The sequence below is a fragment of the Saccoglossus kowalevskii genome, chromosome 1, assembly GCF_978046115.1.
Source record: "Saccoglossus kowalevskii chromosome 1, keSacKowa6.1, whole genome shotgun sequence".
Classification (NCBI taxonomy): domain Eukaryota; kingdom Metazoa; phylum Hemichordata; class Enteropneusta; family Harrimaniidae; genus Saccoglossus; species Saccoglossus kowalevskii.
This window is the reverse complement of record NC_140641.1, coordinates 40,543,062-40,560,719: the sequence shown is the minus strand read 5'-3', so window position 1 is coordinate 40,560,719 and position 17,658 is coordinate 40,543,062. Positions and strand designations below refer to the sequence as shown.

Below are 17,658 nucleotides of genomic sequence, written 5' to 3'. Positions count from 1 at the left end.
TTTACATTTTAATTTTGAAAATGGGTGTTAATGGCACAATTCTATTTAGTTGGAATAGCATCATGGACGATTTTCAAAGCGATGTTAAGAGTGTTCAGAGCGGATATTTATTTTATTCACAAAGTATGAGCTGGGGTAATAAATCTCCAATCGTGAATCCTCACATCTATCACATCAGCAAAATGTTTTGAATAAAAGCGTGTAGGTAGATGAGTGACATTTTGTACACCTTTTTCCAAAGGCAAATATAACGTTTCAGCTGGAATCCAATGGTACCCTTGCCACAGGAAGCTAACAGATGATTTGTTGGGTGACGAAATGATATCAGGTGATGGGGATAAGCTGTGGAGTATGTATAACTATTGTGACGATGGCAAAAAACTAGAGATAACCAAGATACACACCAATTATCTCAATCTGATTAAAATCTGTACGGGCTTTAATTATTTTGGCTATAAACTTATTTTAATTTTTTATTACTTTTGTTATTAATGCCTTTTTATTTTATTATTTTACTTTGACTTTTTTTAATTCCGCCCTACATACATCTGAGCCTCTGCCTATGTAACGAGATTTCAACGAGACCCACTACCAACGATTTTAGTCAACGAATCACAGACCTCCTTCTATAGCGCACCTGGTGACGTCATCGAACAGAGTCAGGTGGCAAAGACACTCAAATAAAATGGCTGATTATACTGAAGTTAGCGACAAAACCGATCGGGAAAAACACGGCTTTTCGGTAAGTTTATCATTGTCAAATGCAACGAAAGCCATCTATTATTTTTATGTTTATATTGTGGCTCGAATAGTTCCAGTTTAAGTCGTTATTTTGCGTAGTTATTCTGGGAGTGACGATTTTTTTCCCACCGGTTCGACCGAACACCAGGATCTTTTTCCAGTCGCTTGCCCTCGAAACAGGTGATGTTTTGTTGACGATCGGGCCACAATCGTCTATTGTATTTTTTACATTATACAATTACTATTTATTAAAGTAATTGAGCTGATTTGGACTGAAATAAATATGTGTTATTTGGAACACATCGCAATTAAACAGAAAACATTTTTTGCTCCAATTTTCTGCGTCGATGCCGTGGGCCGGTGACCGCTATACACTTTAAAATCAGTTTGCATTGTTTACTATAGCTGTTTACAGTGTTCTAATCCTTACGATTTACTTATTTTTTGCTTCCGTTCTAGATAATTATGCTCAGTATTTGATGTAAAATTGAAGCGATGACTGAATAAACGAACCTTGGTTGGCGAAGATGTATCAGGAAGTGTACACATATGTTGGAAGTGAACAAAATATTCAATGTAATGAAAAAAATGTAAAATGCTGTGGAATTTCTTTTGCAAATACAAATATACTAATAATTTTCTATTAATGGTTTATTCAAGTGGGCAAAATATAATGTACAGAAGATTGCCCGTAGAGTATCGCTACACTGAAAAGTAAGCAACTGTCATAAGCAACTTCAAAAAATAAATACCAGAATAAAATAAAATAAAATAAATATACAAAAAAAAGCCAAAACTAGGATCTTATTTTAATCAGATTGCAATCATCCTCAACCCTGAGTTGTTATATTTAATGCCCAAAGTCGAGATGCTGTTATTTAGCAAGGAATCAACCAATAACCCTTCTCATTTTACAAAGTCGATTTTGGAATTCGATGCACGCTCGTAGCTAGGCGTGTAGCCATGTTCCTAGTTTATCAAAGTCCTGGTGATGAGTGATGAAAAAAACTCGACATCATCAGCAAATATATGCTCTAAGTTTTGCATTGACGATCGTTGCTATGTGGCATGTTGATGCATTTGATATATTTTTCTTTCCTGGTTTTATCCATCAATGACTCGATGGCAATAACATACAGAAGTGGTGACAGTGACCAACACGGACGTACGCCCCTGGGCCGTGAAAGCGGTACAGTTGCTGTGAGGGCGCTGTTTATTCGAATTATTGATTTTGTATTGGAATATACAAGACCGATATAAATAATGAAACCAGGAACACACCCAAAGGCTGTTATAGATTTATACAGGTAATCATGATAAATTCTAGCTATCAAATGTTTTTTCCTGAAGTTGACAGCGACAATACCCAAAGGAGAATTATAAATTAAACTCTGAAAATATCTGATGATCACGAGCACGAAAGAATAGCGAAAAAGGCACATGAATCCATGACATTTATTTTGTTGACCTCTAAACAGGAAATGAATCGAGCCATGCTCCGCCTATTATTTAAACCGAGTGACGTCATTTGCTTACATGCATAATTATATCAAGGGAAACTAGATATGCAGTAGTGAACAGCCATCGGGCCTCCGGTCTTCGCTGAAATGCTTGCATCATTTCTTGCTGATTTAAATTAGTATATTAACAAATTAGGCCTGGGGGCTGTCGACAGTTAATGGGAAGGTTTTGAATAACTTTGGCCAGAATGTATCATTGAGCAAATAACGGAGCGGAGACGCAGTGATAATGTTTGTGTGAGCATTTTGTATTCACTACAGAGCAGACATTTTTTTAATATATTCTTCTTGGAGAGCAAGGTGACAACTGCATTGGGTATGGGCAATTTGCTTTCTTGAACTGAGCACAACATGACATCATAAACATTTTGACTAATAACGTCTCACATTTTCTGAAAGAATTTGCGCGGTACTCCATCAATGCCAGTGATACGCCCGGCAGCAAAAGTTTAACCGTATTTTTTTTAATTCGTCATAGGTGATGACGTCATACAGGTCACTGCGATTACTTGCACTCAGCTATGGTAAACCTTTAAGTATAATGTATAACAGTTTCTAGTGATATCTTGAAAATTGTATCATTCTGTTTTTCAACTTTAAAAAAGTAAGAATTAAAAACCTGTGGCGCGCACGCGATGATAAATCCGGGGAAATGCACTTCCATTTTTCATTGAGTACTCTAGCTGATAGATTGCATTTTCAAGGCGCATACTAGCTTGTTTAAAGTTGTTGTTTTCAAAATGACAATAGTCTTGTGCTAACCTTTTTATTTTATTTTTGCAGACATGAACCGACCAAAATTGTAAATTTTTAAACATGTTGCGCTGAATCTGTCAATAAGTACAGAAATCAGTATTTTCACATCAGACTGGATTTTTATTTCTGGTATAGGGAAGTTTCATGAACATTACAGAGTGACCAGAAAACGCACAAGAGTAGTTATTAGGAATTTGAATACCTTCACTGATATAAAAACTATCGAGACGTACTCGTGTACTCGAACTCCACCATGGGTAATTAGTGATGTCGTCATGATAGTGACACCAGACATCAATAAATTTAAAGCGCTCAAACACAGTTTTGATAGAACGAGGCGTGCGCATGTCTCATTGTCGTCGTTACGATCGACTTCAGGTGCAATGGTGCAGTTGAAGTCACCCCTATTATAACGGGGTCATTGTTAAGACTGTTGCTATGATTTGTAAGTTTTTGAAAGCATTCAATGTGCTTATTACTGTCAATTGGGATATATATATATTAAATAGGTGAACGTGGCAGCGTGTTAATTTTCACGTGTGTGTACAGACGATGATCATGAATAATATTTGTATGTGATGAAACAACAATATCCGAATTGGATGCAAAGAAAATGGACACACCAGCGTGATTGGTAGTCCTGTGAGAACAAACCAATACCTCGCCACACAACTTACCAGGTATTAACATTCGAGGGCAGTGAATGCGTTTCTTGCAAAAAGTAAAAATCGCAGAGATGATCACGCTCCAAGAATTCTAAAATGCTGTATCTTTTTACCGGCCATTAACAATTAAAATGATTCCTGAAAACTCGCCCGTTGTTTTATTTTTACGTAATAATTTTGTTTGTAATGAATACAGTCTCTGCGAATAACGCGTGTAAGATGTTTAACAAGTACTTTTTGATTTGAGCAAAAATCAAAACACATTTCACCAAATTTTCTGGAATATAATGCTGCTACCTAAAAATTTTAATCGCCACAATTGAGATTTGAACTTGAATATTTGTATCCCCAAATCTAGATACGAGAGAAATGACTGATATCTCATTGTTGCTGCTTTGATCGTCGTTCATGTCTTCATTGGTATTTTCTGGGTCACGAAAGTTTCATGAGCGTCAAAAGACGTTTTGTGATTCAACAGTAGAGCTGGCGATGGTGGAGACAAAAGCAGGTAAGGTAATATTACTGTAGTGGGTACAGTAGCAGCCTTAGCAAAGGTTTTTTTTTTTTTTTGAATGATAACCTCTTCATAAACGTGAGGAATTTCATCACAAGAAGGATGCAACGATTCAGAGGGGGAGAGAAGAGGGATTTCGGCCCTATGGGGTGATCTTAAACGTTTTTTGACTGTTTGACTGTGCATAGACAACTTCCATGTTATTCTTTTTGGATTGTATTCTTTGTTCATACAAGTGGTGATTGATACGTATTCATTAACGTTGTCTGTGCTGCTATCTGTTCTTTTATCATTGTTTTCATCATTATTTTCACCCTTAAACATTTGTTGACTGTCATTACAACAGATTTGTTTATCCTTGAAGCTACAATAATGTTGTTATCACTGATTAAGTCGGCCAATGGTTCCACGTACGTTTGAGCTGGAATGCCACCCACACGTTTACAACGAACCGCGCGGTTTCTTGTAAGATCAACAGCAGGTTTGGGCGAAGCATTTGTTTGAACGGTCGCCCACTTGGTTGCCACTCACTTCGACTCACAACCAAACATAGAAATCTCTTCAAAAGCTAGAAAATAACTAACAAATCTGAATAAAGCATAGTAACAAACAACCATTCATACAATATACTAAACGTGGAAGCGTTAAAAATCAGTTAATGTACTCAAAAAAGTAGCAAACGAGTAACCAGTTGGCAGAGTTGGCAGGGGCGTTCAAAAACACGTCCTTTATTAGACTTAAAATTATGTAGTGAATAAATAAATTATGGTCAACTGAACATAACACAAGCACATATACACTAGTTCAAATCTTGGTAAAATAGACCTATCATTGCCGCATATCAACACGGCAAAATACGACACCTGATAATGTGAAAAGGGAACCCCTTGAACATTGATAATGTCAAAAAAGGGCCCCTTGCCCATTATGAAACATAATTTACATACCCCTCGGTATCTCGCACATATGTTGGTAAGTTTCTACTATTTCGTGATCAGTGAAAACAGGGTAATAGATCAAGTAGTTATACTCTTGGAGGAGTAGTACAGCGCATCGCCGATAAATTAAAGTTTTCCAGGTACAGCAGTAAAACGGGAAACGAGGAGGCCGAATAAGCTCATTGGAATTGAACTTGCCAACGACGTCTGAATCGCGTTCACTTCGAAAAAAAAAGAAACATGATAATTATATTTTCTAAAACAAATCACGAGGCGAATACCCCTCAAAAACGACACTGGTCGCCTACCAGTAAGCTGTTCCCACTGCCCATTTATATTTATTTGTTGATACGGGTACTCAAAGGGGTAAACGGTGTATTCTGTTATATGTAATATTAATTATTCTGATAAAAGGCCATGATTTGGTACCCATAGGACTTGTGTACGTAATTTGTAGATGACGATGCTCAGTATATATATTTGCAATATTCAATTTGATTTTGATTATTTATGATCCTTAATAAATGGTCGCGATTATTCGTGTCCAATCGGGGCCATCACATATAAGGATATCGAGAATAATCAAGATAACATATCGCATAACACACCTTTTCCCCATGTTCTGGTTTTCATAAATGTTAAAATAATTCGACACCCTATGTCTCTTTTCGCATAATGTGGTTGAAAATTAATTTGTTTCATTAACGCGTTTAGCTTGCCGATTGAGGGCGTAACAAATAGCGACCACTAAATGTTAACGACGAATAATTAATATACGGTCCATGACACCCTTTAACCCTTTCAGCGTTTTGATGTTTACAAATCACATACAATATTTATTCAATAATTGGTTGTCCATTAGAACCTCTTTTGAGACAGATTTTGAAATAAGTATGAACAGAATACTACATAATTGATAGAATAACGCAACCTTGCCTTGAACGTTGAAAACGCCTAGGTGAAAACTAATTGAAATATAAAAAATAATGTCCCCATTTTTTCCACCATTTCCACTAAAATACTGACAGAAAATAGCCTTAGTAAAATTATGTTGTATTATAATGTTGCAGGTATTCAGTATATGGGGAAATGTCAAATATTGGTCTGCATTACGTCATTCCAATATGAAGGAATGGTTGGGAAAATAAAGTACCTGAAATTTATACAAATTGCTCAACTAGTATTGAGTTTATCATATAAATATCAATATAATTTCAAACTTAATAATGCAATATTCCTTTCAAGAACTCGGGTTTAGCCGACTATTTGAGTTCTACACCATGCAGGGTCGAATCCAACCATATAATCCAACAGGGTACAGAGACCACCTGTTGAGAAATGAGAAACAACAGTATAATTTATCCGACATGAAGATTTTTCAGGCGTCCGCGACCCCGCACTGACCTTTGTAACCGCTTCTCGGCACTTCACTTGATACACATGCGTACTATGCACATTTATTCGTGATTTGTAAATGATTTCATCAGGGAAGGGAGTTCAGCGGAACTAGTCAAGTCCCTGCCCCCATTTAAAAAAACAAGAAAATAATTTAATCTTATGTCAACAAATGATGAATACGAGAAATGATGAGCTAAAATTTAGCAAAATAACAGAAATAAATATATATATAGTAGATATTACAGATATTTTAAGCAAATATTATCATTATTTAAAGTGGAGATAACTAAAATAACAGAATAATATCAGGCTGTTTGAACTTTGAACGTGACTTTAGTTTTACATATATTAGTTTGCATCTAGAAAGTTCGGGCGCTATTTTCACTGAATATCACAAAGACAATAATTAATTAATTCGGGTTTACGTAATCTCAGACAGTTTATTTTGTAAGTAAACACCCCCACATTGGGGCTTAGTATCCGGGTATTATTGCCCGTTCATTTGGCCAAACACTGTTTGGGAATATAAAACTCGCAAACTAGATTTGATTAGTTTAAGTAGTATAACCATTGTCCTATAGTAGCTCTGGTGATACAATAACCACATAACTTCACACTGCTACTTAGAGCTAGTGCAATATGGCGTTTAATTGCAAGCTTTGCGCGATATGAACAGTTACCATGCATACAAGTGTACTGCCACCACCGACGACTTGAGTAAAACTACCTACACTTTTGTTTTACTTTACATAGTATGCGACGACTTTGCTGGTTCCCGGCGTTCCTTGCGAATGGCAAGTCGGACGCAGGTAACCAATCACCCAAGCAGAGTTCTATTTCTATGAATATTTTCGGTGTTCTGGACGCAAGGATCTCAAGGAAGGAGAATGGCAGGTAACTAGTAATCGCCATATTGTTCCACTGGACCACGGATTCCGGCCCTGGATTTACGCGACCGAATGATATAATTTGAAAACATTCCAAGTTCCGTTCCGTACGTAATCGTGTCCGTAATACTGCAATAACGCCTGCTTATACTTCATACTTTGACGTGGTTCTAGCTTTTTCGCTATTTTTGTGCAAAGAAATAAAAAACAGTGCAACTTTTGAGACTAAAAGGAAACCCCCTGTTTTATATATATGCACACCGAGAAGCATCTGATTTTTCTGATAATATAAACATTATTTCAATATCTTCTAGTACAACTATCTAATAATCGCATTATATTTACTTGCCACTGTAATACGGCATATGTCTTAACGTGACATGACCCATCTCTCTCCCATCTCCGGAGACACTTGAGTAAAACATATGTATTCAAAATTGAACACGGATTTAAATTTCTCAACTAAGCACTTTCTGTTAAGTATTGATTTATTCTCATTTTAGCATAAAAGTGTTATTAAACGCAATATAACAAGACCTCCACGGTAAGCCAAATTTGTTTATTGTTAGGGTACACTCTGGGGGTAACGCATTTACTGATTCTAGTTTTTCCACTAAAACATAAATTAGACAAAAACAGGAATCCAGTGCACCTAATTTGTTAAATCAATCCCTCTGACAGCATGGCGTATCCGTGATATTTTGACACGCCAACGTAGTATTGCAAACAAGATGACGATGTTGTACAGTTATATTTATTTTACATCACAGACCATATATAGTCAACACTAGCTCCATTTACGCATGACGTCAAAGACTGAACAAATCCACCATTCCAGCACTGACTTACTGTTATTCTAGTTTCATAAATATATTGCAGTAGGTAATTATCCCAGTAGACAAGTTGTTTAAATACGTTGACGTTAAGCATGAACACATTTCAATCTATGAGGTTGGTCAATATTAATATCCATACTAATACAGGCCCAGGACATTTCCCAAATAGGCTGCTGGGATTTACAATTGAATATAAAACAAAATACATATTCATCATGCTCGCAGTACAGTCAATATATATTAATATTTAACATACATTTGCAATGGCGATATCGCCGTACTGTATTCTTCTGTATACACATAACGATAACGACAATGAGACATGTCCCGACTGTTAGTTGTCATGAAAGGAGTGTCACCACGCCTAAATGAGTATTCATCAAAATCGACAGGGCAAAATTTTGAGGAGCATTCAACTTAATAGATGATGATAAATTCAATTTTGAATTCAAGTCACACGTATAATACACTTTAATGTCATACTAATATTGCTTTTGTCCCGTTGAAAGTCAAATAAAGATATAATTCCCATAGTCGGCTTATGCGAACACATACAATATTAATGATGTTAATACGTTAATAATAGTTCAGCTGTGTCACTGACTCACGTAATTCGACACTCTTCTGGCAATCGGCCATAAAAATAAACATATCTTTATCTAGAATATTGTTATACCTATTTAATAATATCGCGATAGAAATATGTATGATGACGTCTATAATAATAAATAAAAATAATGTAAACCATTTGATTTATCCAATTTACTATTCAAAATTCATTTGATGTACTTTGTTGGATGTTGAATTGTTTATTTGACCTTTCTGGGTGATAAGCTAAATTACAGAGAAGATGAACACGTTCATTGCACACTTGCCTCGTCCACCAAGTAATTACTAAGGACTTACAAGTATTCTTCTCAACAACTATAGAAATGTTTTTCACACATGCAAACCTTTCCAACTTTGTTTGGATAGCATTTTGCTTAAAACGCATAGTATACTTCAACAGGAAACACTTAAGACGTTCGTTTGGCACTTGTATTTATATTGTTACTGAGACGCAATCCAGATATGAACAGTGGTGGTGTCGGTTTTCGTCACAATAAACGGTTTATCGTATTTTACTTCACGCATTTGAATGCTTTTCAGTTCTACTAGGAGTACGGTTAAAATGCCAGTGTGAGTAGATATCATTTATGTTCAATGATCAATTACGCAGATCATAGAAAATACTAAAAATCGCGTTAATGTTTATTTTATTTTTATTTACCGAGATACAGAAGATATGGTGGGTTAGAGCTAAAAGAGAAAAAAAAGGCATTTAATAGGACTGCAGATAATTGAACATTGGCACTCCAAGTTATGTCGGGAATGATTAACCCATTTTTGGCAGTACAAACATATTTAACAGAGCGGCATGAATAGATAAAGTTTCAAAATTGATCGTCAGTCTGTTGTTGTGGATTGTAAAATTATGACATGTCAGTTTAATATGAAATGTTCATTGAATACTAGTAATAGAAGAAAGGATGCACATTTAAGGTAGAGATGCAGGTATTTTAATTAATTAATTAGAAAACCAAGATGACCTCCCTTGTCTACAAAACTATATATTTTCTGAAAGCTTATTGTATGAATTTTAAAATTGTATTTGTATTTTTTATGGACACTGTAGTTTTAAATATGCACACAAATGTGCTTTTTTGGTCAAAAGTGATTCAAAAAAAATTAGGTCCTAAACCATGCTTCTGTTTCCTGTCAAAATTGGTTTATGTGAACATCTGTTTACTATGAAGAAAGTGCCGTCTTGAAAACTGTCTACCAGTTGTCAATTTTGCAGGGCAGCAGCCCAAATTTCACTACTTCAAGTTTATGCATAAATTAACACCCAGGCTAGTTGTCTGTACGATTGTTGTAACACTGTTCAACCAAAAACAATGCCCCGACGGCGTTTTGAAGATAAACACATTTTCAGTCATTTGTGAAAATTTCAAAACAAAAAGTCAAAGCGTCTAGGAGCTATATTTTTTTAATATTCTGGGATGTGCACTAAAAAGAAGCTGAGATACTTGCTAATTTGCATAACAAATCACTAAGTAAGAAGTCTGCTAATGCTTATAATTAAAATGGCTGTTCCAAATTTTAATGTATTATCGTTTTGTTAAAAGTTAAATATAGTGCATAATATGGAGATCCCGTCATTTCTTTTGTTCACCATGTTTCTTTTTTATTATTTATGTATAGTCTTGTTAAATCTTGCTAAGCATTCAAAAGAGAGAATGTTTGCACCTGCTATCTATATTTTAAAATCGTTTTTTGAGTATGTTCCACAATTCTACAAAATTTTAACAGTCTATAGCAAAGACAAAACAGGCAAAGCAAAAAAATGTCACTCCCAAGTGCCCACGAACCTGCATCTCTACCTTAAATGCATAACTACCCGTATAAACACAAACATGGAGTCTATTCAAATTATACTGAGTTTCTTATACAGAAAAGACAGAAAACGTATACAGTGTCCACAAATAAGGCACATTTTCTCATCAACAATTCATCATAAATTCTAATAAAGTACTGTTTGGAAATAGCCTATGAAATTCATAGAGAAAATGTGTAAAATTGTTGAAATAAAGTAAAAGAAAATTCAATTCCTAAATAATAGTACAACTGGCAAATGCATTTACGCCAAACTGAAAAATGTGAAAACAATAAGTCAGAAGTCGACTAAATGTGATATTCAATTAATCTTCGAGGAGTTCATCTGGTATCTCATATGCTGAACTAACAGAAGCAATGTTGAAACCCTCATTGTCCAGACTCTCAACTCGAAGGACATGTTTACCTGGGGGAACATTGAACGCTACCTCATGCACTACTGTTATGAGATATCTACTGAGACAATCAATTGTGGTTTGGTAATCATCATCTAAAAATACGTCAGCATAACCACACTTATTACGCTCACATGTAATAGTAGTTATGGCTATTATGCTATTGAGGTCTTGATAAGGCTCAATGTCAACCTCAAATTCAATAAAACTTTTTTCTTTCATTGTACGCCACAGTCTTTTCACATCAGTGCGATCTTCGCGCTTCTTAAGTGTGAATGTACGCCAAGAATATTTCTCCAATGGTATAAGAACTCCCTCCTCGGGTCTATACTCTGATAGCATCTGAGACCAACATTGTGGTCGTGTTATGGCTGTGGTATTAAAGAGAACATGTTTAAGCGCTTTCTGTGGCAAACTTCCGGACGTCCATGTCAATGCTTGGTTTTCTTCCTCTACAAGAGCATCGAGTGGATGATTGGATTTTTCTAGTTGTTTCTTAAGTCGCACTGTAGTGTCGAAGAGAACTTGCTTTACAAGTTCAGCCAAGAAAATAGCCATCATGTCGTGTGCCTTTGGGCCAGGGTGGTTCCCGTCATGTTCACTCAACAGATCATCTGCTTTGTAAGCTTTGACTAATTTGCAGACTGCATCAGGCATGCTGATAGAAGGAACATCATAGTACTCACTAAGTGGGGCGCTACCGATTCTCTCACTGTTTGCACAAGAATAGCGATGAATCTGTCTACCATGGAGGAAATTTGCATAGATCAGCTGAGGCTCATTTGGCAGATCAGTAAGGATCATTCTTGTCAGCCTTTCCTGACCAAGATATGCAATTTCGTAACCAAAATCATTGTGTGCAAATTCCCACAAAAGTAAATCCTTCGATTTCACATTGCAGTGTGTCTGGAAGCAATATGAATAGTAATAACTGTTAGTTGCGCCGATTGCACCATTCTCCACTGTCACTTTGCTCCCTAACATCTTCTGTAAATATTTGCCAAGAGTGGTTGCAAATATTCCTGGTGTACCGCCAACCCCTGCTCCAACAGAGATAGATCCTCCGACTACACTGATGCTAAATGTCCTGTTGGTTACCAAGACCTCTTCGAACTTTTTCGTCAATTTTTCAGTTGAGGTAATATGCTTCAATGCTAGACGTACCATTTCCTCGTCTATACCAAGTGTTTTCTTATCTTTCTCGAGAAGACTTGACACGCTTTTAATCCTATTCTGTACATCTATCAGTCTTTCATTCACATCTGTATCTATGTTTGGCGTATCCGAGATTATTTCGGGATAAATGGTTGAGGACAACATTCCTTGTTGAAATTTAACTACGCTATTCGTCGACTCAAGTTTGGTGTTTAGTTTACCTGCGATGTTCATTGGTTGAGTGTCAGAGTTTGAATGGAACATAATAGTGTAAATAAAAACCATTCCAAATACTCCAAGTATAAATGGCACAAACCCTTTCTTACCCATCATAGTTACTCTGAGTGACAGATTGCTAACCGACGACTTAAAATCGTCTATTACCGTCGTGTTATTGGATCCATTCATGTTTATACTGATATTTCTCTTATTTCGCCAACTAAAACAGAAAAGAAAAGGCACCATTAGATATAACACAGTGTGGCAGTCAATTGTAGCAATTCACACATGTTTTCAAACTAATTGATCTTTTTTGGGCAGTAGGTTAACTACGACGAACAAAGACAGCGATGAAGAATGAAATGTATGTAGGTTTTACGGTTAACCAGGCAGAGTTGACACCAGACTCGGTCACACATAAGTATCTGTGGACCTCAAGGTAGATCAATACAGTTTCATGAGAGTCTTTGAAAATGTCGGATAGTTTGTAAATATATTAGTGTAACTATGTGTCCAGAAGCATAGTCGTAAAAAATAAAAAGAGGGTTCAGACAAATCTGTAAAGATAACTAAAGTTTACCTTCAGTGACATCAATTAGTGATTGAATGTTGGCCAGTGACCCAAGGTAGAAGTAGACCCAATCCAAGGCTGTGTGCGATGCAAAGAACACTACTCTACCAGTTTCAGGTAAAACCAAAATGTTTAATTTTGTACGTTGTAGATGTATGGCTGTAGTAATATATGTCACTGTATTGGTTAGATTATTACATCACGTGCACAATCAGTATACCAAGTAATTAGGGCAATGGGAGACTAATTTTCCATTAATTACCTACAAATTTCATTTCAGTTATATCAAAACATTGCCCCGTTTTATTAAATGTCAGCTTATCAACGCGTCACAATGAGCGTAACAGCTGTGAAATATATTAGTAGGAGGTAAAAGTATTTGAACACACATTTGATTTGTATCAAATTTCCGAAATCCCCTCGTTTGTGACACTGCGCAGCAGCGCATGGAGTAACGTTTCAACATGCTACATGCCGTCAGCGTCAGGTTAGCTCCCCCTCCTATGCGAATTCTATGTGATTGCTAGTTTGTAGCAATACGCTAGTTCTGTGCGTAACCACACGATGACTATAGCTAATAAGGGGGTATTTTGACTATAGTCCGTAACCACGGTGATGATGACAACCACTAAGGGAATACGTTGGTTCTAGTGCGTTTCAACCACTAAGGGAATACGTTGGTTCTAGTGCGTTTCAACCACTAAGGGATAACACTTTCTTCTATGCTATCGATAAAGAGCCATTGCTCGAAACGTCTAGCTATTTTTAATAGTTATTTAGGACTACGATTACCAAATATTATCTTCTATAAACCACTAAGGGGATACGTTGGTTCTAGTGCGTTTCAACCACTAAGGGGATACTTTGGTTCTAGTGCGTTTCAACCACTAAGGGGATACGTTGGTTCTAGTGCGTTTCAACCACTAAGGGGATACGTTGGTTCTAGTGCGTTTCAACCACTAAGGGGATACGTTGATTCTAGTGCGTTTCAACCACTAAGGGGATACGTTGGTTCTAGTGCGTTTCAACCACTAAGGGGATACGTTGGTTCTAGTGCGTTTCAACCACTAAGGGGATACTTTGGTTCTAGTGCGTTTCAACCACTAAGGGGATACGTTGATTCTAGTGCGTTTCAACCACTAAGGGGATACGTTGATTCTAGTGCGTTTCAACCACTAAGGGGATACGTTGGTTCTAGTGCGTTTCAACCACTAAGGGAATACGTTGGTTCTAGTGCGTTTCAACCACTAAGGGGATACGTTGGTTCTAGTGCGTTTCAACCACTAAGGGGATACGTTGGTTCTAGTGCGTTTCAACCACTAAGGGGATACGTTGGTTCTAGTGCGTTTCAACCACTAAGGGGATACGTTGATTCTAGTGCGTTTCAACCACTAAGGGGATACGTTGATTCTAGTGCGTTTCAACCACTAAGGGGATACGTTGGTTCTAGTGCGTTTCAACCACTAAGGGAATACGTTGGTTCTAGTGCGTTTCAACCACTAAGGGGATACGTTGGTTCTAGTGCGTTTCAACCACTAAGGGGATACGTTGGTTCTAGTGCGTTTCAACCACTAAGGAGATACGTTGGTTCTAGTGCGTTTCAACCACTAAGGGGATACGTTGATTCTAGTGCGTTTCAACCACTAAGGGGATACGTTGGTTCTAGTGCGTTTCAACCACTAAGGGGATACGTTGGTTCTAGTGCGTTTCAACCACTAAGGGGATACGTTGGTTCTAGTGCGTTTCAACCACTAAGGGGATACGTTGGTTCTAGTGCGTTTCAACCACTAAGGGGATACGTTGATTCTAGTGCGTTTCAACCACTAAGGGGATACGTTGATTCTAGTGCGTTTCAACCACTAAGGGGATACGTTGGTTCTAGTGCGTTTCAACCACTAAGGGAATACGTTGGTTCTAGTGCGTTTCAACCACTAAGGGGATACGTTGGTTCTAGTGCGTTTCAACCACTAAGGGGATACGTTGGTTCTAGTGCGTTTCAACCACTAAGGAGATACGTTGGTTCTAGTGCGTTTCAACCACTAAGGGGATACGTTGATTCTAGTGCGTTTCAACCACTAAGGGGATACGTTGGTTCTAGTGCGTTTCAACCACTAAGGGGATACGTTGGTTCTAGTGCGTTTCAACCACTAAGGGGATACGTTGGTTCTAGTGCGTTTCAACCACTAAGGGGATACGTTGGTTCTAGTGCGTTTCAACCACTAAGGGGATACGTTGATTCTAGTGCGTTTCAACCACTAAGGGGATACGTTGGTTCTAGTGCGTTTCAACCACTAAGGGGATACGTTGGTTCTAGTGCGTTTCAACCACTAAGGGGATACGTTGGTTCTAGTGCGTTTCAACCACTAAGGGGATACGTTGGTTCTAGTGCGTTTCAACCACTAAGGGGATACGTTGGTTCTAGTGCGTTTCAACCACTAAGGGGATACGTTGATTCTAGTGCGTTTCAACCACTAAGGGGATACGTTGGTTCTAGTGCGTTTCAACCACTAAGGGGATACGTTGGTTCTAGTGCGTTTCAACCACTAAGGAGATAAAACCATTTGAATCACACTTACCTGTTAGCTTTGACATGCTGTTATACATTGTAAGATAACAAAAACTGTAGTTCCAATGATTTTTCGGGATTGCCTCAATTTGAAAAGTTGTGCAATTAATAATGTTACAATACATGTTAAATATATACATACCTATTACGAGATCTAGTGAGTCTGCCCAGATTGCCAATATGTATCTACCATACAGTGCCACACCCGAGTTCCACCAACGTTGCTTCGATTCTGTGACAGAGCAATCAATTACACTTAGCTTTATCAGCAGAATATATTATGGGATAACACACATATTTCAATGACAATCTATGTATTAGCGCGTGTTGTTTATTTTAAATATTAAGTGATTTGAAATTCATTATTATTTTAAAAAAATATTGAAAATATCACATAACATTATTTCGGCGCAATGAAGGTGTTAATTAAATTGTTAATATGTAAATAGAAATAGTTGTTTGTTGCCGGCTGATGAAACTTGTTCTCATTCACAGGGGGAGTTAAAGTTATGAATATTCATGTCAGTTTTTTACAATAACTCATGTCGTAGCAATGTCTATCGAGGTTTTCTCCACGCATAAAGCGCAATGATCATTGCACAATGTGCTTTCGAATTTCGTTTAAATGGAATATTTTACTAGCGTCCCGTGGAACCTATATCGAACATGTCGCAGTGCGATGATAGTGCCATGAGCCACCTATGTTCACGGCGTGTGTTTCGGTACTTGTATACATCGCTCACATAACGCATGACGACTAATCATTGTCGATTTCCGCTATCACTAGCGTGTATCGGTCATAGTTACATGTGTGGTATTACTAGGAACACATTAGTGTGTGATAATGTGAATGTACGTTTCACCCATTAATTAAGCCAACATATCCATCCCAGTCTCTGTTATTTAAACAATAATGAACAGTAATTCTGGTAATGGTGATTTATAAACACGTGGTAGTGGGCATTGCGAAAACATCACTTCGAATGATGAAATTGGCAGTTGCAAAATGTGGCTGTCAGTGAGTGTTATCTAACCACAGTGTCATACGTCAACTTGAAACGTTGTTTAATATGTTCTGCCATTCCCACCGCCATGATTGATTGTACAGTGCCCTCAAAAGATGTAAAACTTGCCGTCTCCATGCGGAGGTTTGCGCGTTTGTCATACTGTACCGAACAAAGGATTATTTGCCTAACAAAAACGAGGCTCATGTGTGCGGTGTTGATGACAAGCTGTCTCATGAAATATTGATATTGAATGGTATTTATCATGACGAGCTTTGTCACGTACCATTCATCTAACACAGCCGTTGTGATTTGTAAATGAAGTGAGCATGGATAATTATAGTATCACAGGATGTCATCGGCTTAATGATAGACACCGATACAATAATGTAGCAACGAAAAAAAGAATGAGATTTATATTCTTCCGGTCTATCAATTTAACTTGAACGCAAGATGTAGCACTGTGTTGAGTAGTATGATGTGATTCTGCTCTATTGACACAAGCCTGCCACAATCATCTACTGATAATGTTGTTTTCTTCTAGAATTTAGTTTAACCAAAATAAAATGGCTGGGTCAGTATTTTTTCGAATAAATAACGAATAATGACCGTAGAGAGCCAGAATTCCAGACCGTCGTTTTAATATTCCTAAAAGAACTTTACAATACTTTACATATAATATGTGTTGATGCTACTGATTTACACTACAGGAAGAGATCAACTGATGGCATAACCGCAAACGTTTCCGTTGCATCTCACTTGAGTTATGTGTCTATACCTGTTCTAGCACCCCGTCGCCGAAAGTGTCCGAAATGTATACGACAAACTCATGAAAAATTCACTTGTGATCACCATGCTCTTTGAACTTCACAAATTTGAATTAAATACGAATATCAAATGTTGGTCAGGGTGGTGCCTGACTGTTTGAAGGGGTCAGTTCCTAAACAAAAATATTACTAATACAGTAAAAAAAAATACTGTCACAATCATTTACACTTGTAATATATATTTCATGAAAAGAGGGCCACCAAGTTTACATTCATATCATAGTTACAAC

At 37.1% G+C, this 17,658-nt stretch overlaps 1 protein-coding gene across 1 annotated transcript; it reads right to left on the bottom strand.

Annotated features, from left to right (window-relative positions):
• Window positions 1-9,499: 9,499 nt before the first annotated feature.
• LOC144358880 (uncharacterized) lies at window positions 9,500-15,851 on the bottom strand. Its single transcript, XM_078012287.2, has 2 exons — window positions 15,740-15,851; window positions 9,500-12,680 (listed from the first exon to the last, which is right to left on the bottom strand). The coding sequence occupies exon 2, from the start codon at window positions 12,647-12,649 to the stop codon at window positions 10,997-10,999; it is 1,653 nt and encodes a 550-aa protein (XP_077868413.2). The 5' UTR covers window positions 12,650-12,680; window positions 15,740-15,851; the 3' UTR covers window positions 9,500-10,996.
• Between the last annotated feature and the right edge of the window lie 1,807 nt (window positions 15,852-17,658).

Coding starts and splice junctions, on each gene's coding strand:
- LOC144358880 (XM_078012287.2), bottom strand. CDS start 12,649: ATGAATGGATCCAATAACACGACGGTAATAGACGATTTTAAGTCGTCG.